Raw genomic sequence first — 11,498 nt, forward strand, 5'->3', positions numbered from 1 at the left:
TATTTAAACTTGGTTGATAGGCTATAATCAATGTGATTCACTCCAAGGGACTAGTTTTGGATAGGGCCGCCAACTTTAGGAAATGTCAAACCGGGAGACTTGGGTGTTGAAGGATGAAGTGTGAAAATCAAAATTAACATTTCAGACGCTATTGTATAGTTTCGCAAATAAACAACAGATGTTTGAATGCAAGACTTTGTGATTTTTCAAACCCTTCTCATAAGTACATATATCCTCAACTTAAGTATGAGGTAAGAATAATTTCAAAGGAGTATTTATGCCTCTAGAACCTACCAAAGGATTTTGCATCACTGATTTCGCTTATTCTTGAGGACAATTTAAAAACATGTTCGCCTTGGGTCATTTTATTTGAATTAATTGTTCATTATTAATTTTTTCAAAAATGCAAAGTGAGCATATAAATTTATTATATAACTTGTCTTTTAGTGTTTTGTTTTAATAACTTGCTGAATTGGGTGATGCAAAGTCCGTGTTAAGCTGACATCGAAAGCGCCTGTTATTTTAAATGACTTTTGAATAGTTATAAAGAGTTAAATTTCGCAATTAGTTTCTTATAACTAGCAGTGATGCGCATCCGTAGAAACCACTTTCGACCATATCCGACCAATTTTTGACATGAACAATAAATGACCTAAACAGTCTTAAACGAGTAGAAAATATAGTAACGCGCCGGACGCCGCGCCGCCGCGCCGATATTTTTGACATTCGGCGGCGGCGGCGTTTATCGGCGGCGTATATCTCTAGTCCCTTACCACTTATCCACTGATTTCGTGGCCTCATTCAACCCCCATTGTGAAGTAATCTTCCTACAATTTAGCATGCAGCCGATTCATCTGGTTAGGGCTGGATGTACTTCAGTGTACCATCGATGATCGCCCGTTGAGAGACATAGTTGAAAGCCCAATAAGACTCCTAAGTCGATTTCCTTACTTATACTTAAGGCTTTCTCTAAGTTTATAACCATCCTATGCGGTGCCGTGTCTACCGACTTGCTTTTGGTGTACGCAGGCTGTGTTGTGGAAAACAGTTTTACATCCATGTTGAACCTTATATACACATGTATCAGCCTCTCAACGGCTTTGAGAATAAATAATGTTAGGCTTAATGGCGAAACATATTACCGATCTTCCGTCTCTGGTACGAAATCCACACAAGCAGTTCTCCAAGCGTAGATAATATTATTTTAAGCCATTCAATCGCTCTACCTGAAGCACGGCAAGAAATATGCCATCTGGCGGTTCAAACTTGGAGAAAGTCTTCATTCGATCTTGGTATAGGTCACCGAGTCCGGCAGTAAACGATTCATGATCGAAGTTTAAGTGCTGTCTGCTGGCTCTTCTACATCATCTCCCGACCCTTCACTATTAGGTGACCATCCCACATTCTTCCTCTTTATAAGTCGCTGGACTATATTTCCCCTTGCTAGACTTTCCTAAACCTTTTCTACTGAATCTTGGTAGAAGGCAAGCATTTTTATACGCAGCCATTAGCGTCTTTGACCTAGGGTTTCTTAAGGTTCCTCCCTTCTTTACCCTATTTAGGGGATTCTGAAGCTGATATACACATGGTTGGAGAAGGTTGGCCTATCAAGGAGCCTCCAATCATACCTTAATATATCACGTTCAGAGCTCAATTTAATATCAAGCGCATTGGATAATGAAGAAAAGCAACACACAAAATTTAAAAAAGAACACGAAAAAAAATTTCAGAAATTTTTCAACTGAATTTTCTGGACGAATACATCTCTTCAAAAACATGAATATCGAAAAAGTACATATAAAAATCAATTGGTGTTCGTTAGTCTCGCTAAACCTCGAAAACAGCTGAACTAATATGGCAAATTTTGGTTTTGAATTATTTTTGGAAGTCCAGGGAAGGTTTAAAAGGTTAAATATGATAAAAATACTAGGAACTAGCTGACTAGCTATATATATGTAAATATATATAAATGAATTAGTGCGCGAATCTCGCTAAATCACGAAAACGGCTCAACCGATTCCGATCATTTTTTTCGTTTGTGATGGTTCACGGAAGGTTTAGGAAAAAAATTTAAGTGAGCGGTGCCACGTCCCATTTAATAAAATCTTAAATTCGCTTCATCCCGTTATTTTTTGAAGCAGGTATTCAATATTTGGGATAGATTCCGTATATGGCAGAGGAGTGAGGTTAAGAATGGGAGTGGGATTGGAATTTGGAGAGGGAGTCGGAGTGGGGTTGGAAGTGAGAGCTTGAGTGGGTTGAGAGTGGAAGGGGAATGAGGTTTGGGAGTAGGAGAGAGATAAATATAATAAGGTATTGAAAAAATTAAGAAGAAAAATGGAATATAAAGAGAATGCTATAGAGAGAGTGAAGAAGGGAAGCGAGGATCCCTTTTTAAATATAGGTTAACCAGTTTTCTGCCACAACAAAGTCTGCCGGCTGTGCTAGTACAGTACAAACATTTTCCTGAATAGTTTTAAAATTAATTGTTTAAATATGGTAGCATTACTCGCCTTTCCTCATGTTATATGAAAGTAAGACTATATTTTCCAACTCACACTTACTGAATCTAGGCACAGTAATTGAAAAATCTGTATCAACTTTAAAGTTGTAAAAATAATTTAAAGACCTGAACATTGTGTATTCATACAAGTGAAAAATCTTTCTATTCCTCCATTGCCATACCTATCTGTCAAATAGTTGCTGACAGGGAGAACGGCTGTCGCGAATGGCCAGTGAATGAAAGGAAGGTTTGTTTTTTGCTCGCGGTTATTAAATTGAACTGCCATGAATTGCCCATTTGTGTCTCAAATCAGATTTTCTTTTAAATGTGTATACTCAAAATCAGACTAGATATTAATATTCATTTCTAAAATCTAGTTAGTAGTTAAAATCTGAGCAGCCAGTTATGCAAACATTTTAAAATATTGTAACGAATTTAGGGAAACTCCACTTATTTTACACCTTCTACTAAAGTTCGTATAGCAAAATTGTTGAATAAATAACTCCAATATTCAATAATGCAAAATCGTCTTTATTAGACTACTTTGAAAGTACTTCACAATAACAATTATACTTCGCAATCAAACTGATTATTGAAAACTCAGCTAGTGTTGCTTTTATACTCTGCCCAAATGTCTAGACGTGTCTCTTTTAGAATCCAGCCATACGCGCGTGCATTTGTAGTGTGTAACCATATGCGTGTGTATATTGTGAATCAAACTAAGTGTGATATCTTCTGCATAGACGTCAAAATTCCAATTCCACCTGATTTGTAATTGACTATCGCTGTCTCATTCTGTATCTCTTTCTATCACCCGCTGAAGATAGCAGGTCCTATGCGCCGCCATATTGAACACCCTGCCAAAACGCTAAAAAGTAGCCATATTGAACATCCTGTCAGGCAGTTGACGGATAAGATATCACACTTATGCGGCAGTTACCAAAAACGTGTCAGCTGACACGACCTATCTTATGAGTGTGCAATGTAAACGAAAACTCACCGACATGCAACGCCCGTACGTACGTATTCCGGAACGTAGAAATCAAAACAATTTTGATTTTTTCCGTAAGAACGTGTCAGCTGATCGCTCTCTCCCTAGACAGAGTTGCCTAGTAAACTTTTGTGCGCTAATTTTTGACCGTTTGCAGTTTTATGCAAAAAAACCTAATTAAAGTTTGAAAAATTGTGAAAATAATTCGAAATAATTATGTAAGTGCAGATTATAAATATGTAATCTATTTATATATATTTAATATTAATTCCAGCCTTTTACAACATCAAAAATTTAATTGGAAAAAGTTGATATTTCCATAAGCATGCATGCAAAATGGTCAATGGCAACAGTGCTTATCTGTAAACAATACACACACAAATATGTTATGTACATGTACACAGACGCACACATTGATTCCTACGGGCTTGAGGGTTCGGTCAAACGTGTTTCGTACGACAAACGCCGCTTTAGTTTGATTCACAATGTATGTGAGTACGACTTCGGCTGATGATGACATGCGTTTGTGAGTATCTCTCTGCTGATAGTATGTATGTGTGTACATGATGATTAAGGTGTTTATGTAGCTTGCTTTAAGGTTTTTGTTGTTGTGAATGTATTTAGTGATGTGAATATTCGTCACAATATGTAAATAATGCAATAAACCTCTCGTGTACCAAAATGTTTGAAAAACACTATTGAGCAAATAATTTAAGTAATCGAACAGCGATTGAACAGGTGATCGAGGCTGCTTACCATTGCGAAAGTTTTTTTCAAGCATTCGTCACTTGTATGAATTCACAATGGACCTGAAAGAAACATACTTGTAAATTTATTTACATGTCGACTGCGTAGTGGAATATCACCCTTTCTCGGCTGCCGCTTCAAAAACGTCCTATCTCAGAAAAGGTTTGCATAGCGCTCTATTTCGGAATCAGTTTAAAAAAAAAAACCATCTCGTAATTCGGTTGGAAAACGCTCTATGTCAGATTTTGTTTGATAGGGCATCTGAGCTTAGAATTCAATACATTTTCACATTAGCTGGGGTGTTTATGAAAAAAAATAATTGAAATAAGGCTTTATTCAAACGTTTTCTGCGATACGGCGTTTTCGAATCGGCAATCCAGTTAGGGTGATATTCCACTCAGCAGTTGATATATTTTTCTATAAGAAAGGAAGAGAGACCACGCCTACATGTTTACTTCTTATATTTGTAATAATATAAAATTTTTAGGTAGGCTCCAATTTAGAACTACGAAAGACAATATCTATGTACATATGTATAGGAGGCTTTCAAACGTGGAAATTACATTTTTTCCTTTATTTCAAACCCTACAAAATAACTGTTTTTGACCTATATCTAGAAAAACCCCTATGTGTCTATGTGAGTTTCTCACGGACCGGTCAGGTCAGCCTAACACCTAAAAAAGTGCTATGTTAATTTTTTATGCCACTACGCATTGAAATTCTATAATAAATTTCTTTTTATCTTTTGTTTCTCTCAATTATACAATCTAGCCGTACTAATGGCCGAATTGGTTAAGCTGGTCACTTGTCTCATATTGGTATTCAACGAAGAAGGCAAAGATGCACAAAAATTTGTTCGCACACTACATAAAACGATTATTGCTAATCCATTGGACACGCTCAAAGTATGCGTACCATCATTAGTTTATATCGTACAAAATAATTTACTCTACGTATCTGCTTCACATCTGGATGCAGCTACCTATCAAGTCACCTATCAACTAAAAATACTCACCACAGCTATGTTTGCCGTAATCATACTGCGCCGGCGTCTCATCCAAACACAATGGGGTGCGCTAGTACTACTAATTGCAGGCGTTGTTATGGTACAACTAGCACAAACAGTCGACGAGACTAAGGTTGGTGGTAAAGCACAAAAAAGCGGTCCCGAACAAAATCGTTTACTTGGTTTATGGGCTGCACTTGGTGCTTGTTTTCTATCTGGTTTTGCCGGTATATATTTTGAAAAAATTCTTAAAGGTGCCGATATATCGGTATGGATGCGTAATGTACAATTAAGTTTATTGAGTATACCATTCGGTGTAATAACATGTTTCGTTAATGATGGACGTCAAATTATGAAAGATGGTTTCTTTTTAGGTTATGATTTATTTATTTGGTATTTAATATTTTTACAAGCTGGTGGTGGCCTAATTGTTGCTGTTGTTGTTAAATATGCTGATAATATATTAAAAGGTTTTGCCACATCATTAGCAATTGTTATATCGTGTATAGCTTCAATATATATTTTTGATTTTAAATTAACGTTAAGTTTTGCTGGAGGAGCAGGTTTAGTGATTGCATCAATATTCTTATATGGTTATGCTCCTAAAAAATCTGGAACAACAAATTCAACAACGACAGCTACACAAAAGTCGCAGGCACTTTTAGAGGCTGAGGAAAACCTCTTGCCTAGAGTTTAAAATAATAAGAGTTTAGTGACACTGTGGGCCAGAGTATGAAGTCGAACATTTTATAAAGTTTTCTTATTTAATAGCGCAAATGTTAATGAAATACAATTTCGGGTAATCACAGTTTCGTATTAAGAGCCGTTTGCTAAGAAATAATTTAGGTAATTCACAAGGTATCCTATTCGCTGTATGTGGTCAAATTTTATATTGGAAACCATGAGAACAACTCAAATCTTAAAGTTATACACTCTTGTGAATTACGCAATTATAAAAATAAATATATGTAAGGCGCGATAACCTCCGAAGAGATTTTAGGCCGAGCTTCTCTTCCAATTTGCGTCGTGCTCCTCTTGATTTTTCCTGGAAATTGGCTAGACGGGACCTACTTGTTTTATGCCGACTCAGAACGGCATCTGCAAGGCAGATGAGTTTTCCTTGAGCGTTTTTCATGGCAGAAGTACGCTCGGAGTGCTTGCCAAACACTTTCGAGGGGCGACCCCGCTTAGAAAAATGTTCTTCTAATTGAAAAAACTTGTTTCTATAATTTTGAGGTTGCTTTACCCGGGGCATGAGGCAAGCAAACTAAGTTATAAATGTTTAACTTAACGAATTGAAATTCAATATTGAGAGGTTTTGAAATTAGGTAAACAAATTTTTAGATGCTCTACTGGGTTCTGGTTTCAACGACTTAAGTTTTGAAGGGTTTTCTTTCGTTTCTTTTCAAGAAATCGGCTGGTGATTCAGAGCTGGCTTCTAATATATATTCTTAGGACATAACTTAAGGTTTATTATTCCAAATCTGAGTTTTCATTATAATATTAAGTGACTTAACCCGCAGTCAATACCTATGAGCCATAAGTGCTCGTCGCAAACTGTAGGTTGCTCTCTATAGCATCAAGTTTATCGGTTCGAAACGCAGGTTTTCATATTCTTACGCTGCGAATAGAGAATTCACTATACCTACATTAATTAGATGGATGGTAATAGTTTATTTTCTCTTCGTACTCTGGTTGTGGCAGTGGGTCGTTTAGGGTATACAGGAATTGATTTGCAGTATTCGAATGTAAATAGTTTAGAAATAAAACAAAGTGTTTAAGTTCGTATGAAACCGAAAATTGTATACCCAGTGGTGAGGTTTTACAAAAAATATATGAGTTGTCAGTTCGAAAAGTATGGCTCAGTATGGCTGCACCTTCACAGTCCCACAAATTTTCCGAAAGCCTGACAAGACACATTCCAGACAGATCAATTAACAAACGTAATGAAATTCGGGCAAAACAATATCTAAACTACAAATAACGGCATAATTCCCGAAAAATACAAAAAAAAAAATGATAAAATTTAGACATGCATTTATCTCCGCGTTTACATCCCTAAGAACTGGATTTTTTCTGCCAAATTTTCAATTTTCTCTTTTATTTCATGCTTAAGTAGAGATTACACTCTTAGAGTTGGTATTTTTTCTATGAAAAAAAATTGCCATCTCTAAAATATTTTAATAAATACCGATTATAGAAGAGAAACATTTATATGGCAAATCTAGTTATTTAATTCGCGATTATATGTAAACTAGGTGTTAGATATATGTTTTACTATTACAGAAATACTTTGCCTTGATTGTGTCATGTCCAGAATTGGTCGTCTCTGGAAAATTATTTCAGTATTTTGTGTGTCGAGATTATGTTACATACACACCTAGGTGTAAAAATATGAATCTGGGATATTCTTCCAACATATCCATTCTCAATTTAAAGGTCAAAAAAGATCAAAAAAGGTAGTGTTAAATTCTGGTCAACTTTCCCTGTAGTTAAACTCACACTGAAAAACCGGGCCTAAAAAACAAACGGAAAAACTAAATTGGGCGAAAAAACAAGTGGCGCTTTCGGCGCGCAATGAGGACTATGGGTAACCCAAGAATGTATATAAACTATCTCGGTACACAGAAAGAAATGATGCTAGTAAAATCAACAAATATGGTTTGTTGTTCTTGAATTAACAGTTGTTTGCCAAGAAAACAAATTTATTAATTTATTTCAAGTTGACAATCATGATGAAATTAATATTCAGGTCTTCTCATTCCGTTGACGTTTCCCCTTATTCTGACAAGTTCGGCATGCATAATTTAGAGGGTTGTCTATCATACAGAACTGCCTTTGAGTTCTACTACGATCGTAGTAGATTTTACTATACGTTTAGAAATATTATAACTATATAAGCAGTTACTAGAATTGTTTCGCCAAAAAGATTAACGTAACTTTGTATTCCCTAACAGAATATAGACAACATTTTGCAGAAAACTAATTATGAAGAATTTGTACGAAAAATTAGCAATTCAAATTTATTACTTTTGAAATACACGTAAATACTGGCATTTAGAGCTGCCGAAAAAGTGAGGTTATGATGTTGACATCACCTTTATTATTTCATCATGGTTGACAATATTCTATAAAAATTAAAGATTTTAAAGCAATCCGATCTTTCTGTTGTGCTCATTTTTAATTTTTCCTACAAATACGCGCCACGGAACCCACATGTTTTACGCCGGCTCCGAACGCCATCTGCAAGCCAGACGAGTTTTCACTGAAAAATGTTTCATCATTGTGGATAAGACAAGTGCGACAACTTCTGCATAGCCGTTAAAATTACAAATAGAACCGATCACGATTTTTATTTGACTGTCGTGGTCTCATTCTGTATCTCTTGCTGAAGATAGCCACTCCTATCTGCCGCTATATTGACCATCAAAAACGCTGCCCAACGCTAAAAAGTAGCCATCTTGAACATCATGTCAGGCAGTTGACGGATAAGATATCACACTTGTTTTATCCACAATGATTTTCATGGCGGAAATTCACTCGGAATGTTTGCCAAATCACCCCGCTTAGAACAACTTTCTTTCTTCTAATTGAAAAAACCTGTTTCTAATTGTGTGATGTTGCTTTGCCTGGGTCGTGAACCCAGTATCTTCGGTGGTGGTAGGCAGAGGGCGCTACCACCACTCCACGAGGGCGTGCTGCACCTTACTTACTTACTTAATTATTTGGCGATTCACCGCTTAAACGTTTATGGTCGTCCAACAAGGCGCGCCAGTTCTTTCTTCTCTCTGCCAACTGGCGCCAATTGGTCACACCAAGAGAGTTTAAATCGTTTTCCACCTGGTCCTTCCAGCGGAGTGGGGACCGCCCTCTCCCTCTGCTTCCATAGGCGGGTTCCGATAGAAACACTTTCTTAGCAGGAACGTCATCTTTCATTCGCATAACATGGCCTAGCCAGCTCACCTACCACACCGAAAATCCTGGGTTCACGACCGGGAAAAATCAACATCTCAAAATCATTAGTCTGAGGACGGAATTCTCTCTATACTAGGCGAGAAGCAATTTTTAGTTTTATAGATTTTTACAAGCTTAAAACGTTTGTGGGACTCTTATCATCTTTTACAATTTTCCATGAGAAATAATCTTCATAGCTTTCTCTCTTAATATTATAGCAATGCTTCTCGCACTGTCGTCAGCCTTAACAAAAAGTTTTTTTATTTGTGTTTTTTTTTTCTTTTTTTTTTTAAAGAACTTTGGTTTACATTTGATATTGTTCATTTTACTGTTTAATCACATGGATAAAAAATTTACGGAAATATGGGTTGAATTGACCCATAACTCGGTTGATTTTACCAGTTTTTGTTTATTCAGTGTATCAATCTAAAGGTATTGAGGTTTTAGGATAGGATGATTTTTATTTCGATATGCGAACCTATTTCACAGATATCGACCAAAATGTCGAGCAGAGTAACCACGAAATGTGTTTCGACAATATGAACATCAGACGAAGGATGTTCGTGGGTGTCTTAATACTGAGCTGTCGCTACAGGTCTAGATAAAGTTGTTACGGTTAATTACTTAATGTGGTTTTACTTGTAATGCATATACACCTTGAGAGAGTAGAGAGGGGGGAGAGTGGTGTTTTTTTTTTTTTGTTAATACTAAAATTTTTAATTTGTAAAAGCTGAAAACGAGAACGGTTTACAGTTCGAGAAGCATGCGCCCTATATATACGAGTATATTATTAGGATATTTACAAGTGATTAGTCGTTCAACTTCACAACATGTTCAATTTAGTATTTAAGTTTAATTAACTTCGGTTTTAAAAACTGCGTATTTTTTTTTTTTGTTCCAACTATCGCAATTTTTTATTAAAATAGTTATTAATTATGTATTGAAATAATAAAATCATTTAATAATGAAGCTATCGCATGGAACTTAAGTATATTTTGTACGCAACTACTATTTTATGTTTACTTAAATATTATTAAATAATTATTATGCAATTTTTATATATATTTCAGTACATTTGTAAATATTTAAGTCTGATATATAAATTAAAGTAAAAAATATATTAATATATTAATTGACAAATAACTATAATCTTCATTCGAGTTGTTTTTATATACATACATATGTATAGTATGCAGAAACAGTGGTAGCGAAATTTGTTAACCTACAGCGCACACTGTTGTATTTTGAAAATTTCACGCGCCCAACGCTTTTATTTCGTTGTCTGATCAACACCCTAGATTGATGAGGAGTGTGATGACTAGTACCTAGGACCTACCTAATTATTTTCTAGCTTTTGGTATTATTATTACTTCATGTTAGTATTGTTTTCAATAAAACCGTTTAAACTTAAAAATTTTTTTTATTATTTTATTTATATTTTTTTTAAACAACTGCACAATTTTCTGAAACAACTTCTGGTAATCAGTTGTCAGATTCTCATGTCTTTGACAACTACACCAACTTCAACCGACGTTTTTTTTAACAGGTTGAGTTGTAATCTGTAATACCAAATTGCAAAATTTCAACTGAAAGAGAGTTGAGTTGTAAACCGTAATAGGGGCATTAAACAAATATTTTTCAGGACACTGTAAAACAGCGAAATTAGTTTTTTCTTTATAACATATCCGAAGATGACTCATATCTATTTGATCATAGATTTCAATAAGTGATACATCATGGCACCATAGATGAACATGGCAAAATTCGTCCGAAGAAGTAATTCGCCTATCTGTACACGTTAAGCTTTTCTCGACGCTTTCCTAAAACCGGCACCTTTAATTCGAGCCATATTTTAAACAAAATTAAAAGTAAGAACATATTCAGATATCATTCGCTGTCTAACTAAATAAATTACTTCCTTTTTAGTATATACCCATAGTATATGATGATTTTTTTTTAAGTCCCAAAACACCCGGAATTGATGGACTTCAATCCCGGGGTTGTCGAAAATAGCATTTTAATATCCATTTAAATAATGGCCGGTTTTTCAGTGCAAGCTTTAATTCTAGCTAAAGTTGACCCTTCCAATTTGTTCGATAACATAAAATTTTGCTACTCATTTCAGCTTGATCGGCCGAAGTGGCAGGGTTAAACTCTAGTCTACTTTAGCTGTAGTTTAAAATCGCACTGAAAAACCGGCCCTAATAGCAAAGCAGGTATTACACTGGTGGACAACAAAAATATTAAAAATCCGTGGTAAGATTTTTGCTTTTGGTTTCTCAGAGGTTTTTTGCACA

At 35.5% G+C, this 11,498-nt stretch overlaps 1 protein-coding gene across 2 annotated transcripts in view; it reads left to right on the forward strand.

The window, feature by feature from the left end:
- The window catches only part of Ugalt (UDP-galactose transporter), a 50,031-nt gene extending 39,675 nt beyond the window's left edge, over positions 1-10,356 (forward strand). For both annotated transcript variants that reach the window (XM_067785668.1, XM_067785669.1), the window contains one exon: positions 5,013-10,356. In XM_067785668.1, coding sequence (XP_067641769.1) covers positions 5,013-5,944 — 932 coding nt within the window. In that variant the 3' untranslated portion in view covers positions 5,945-10,356. The remainder of the gene's footprint in view (positions 1-5,012) is intronic.
- The last annotated feature ends 1,142 nt before the right edge of the window (positions 10,357-11,498 follow it).

The sequence above is a fragment of the Eurosta solidaginis genome, chromosome 4 (assembly GCF_040869045.1).
Source record: "Eurosta solidaginis isolate ZX-2024a chromosome 4, ASM4086904v1, whole genome shotgun sequence".
Taxonomy (NCBI): domain Eukaryota; kingdom Metazoa; phylum Arthropoda; class Insecta; order Diptera; family Tephritidae; genus Eurosta; species Eurosta solidaginis.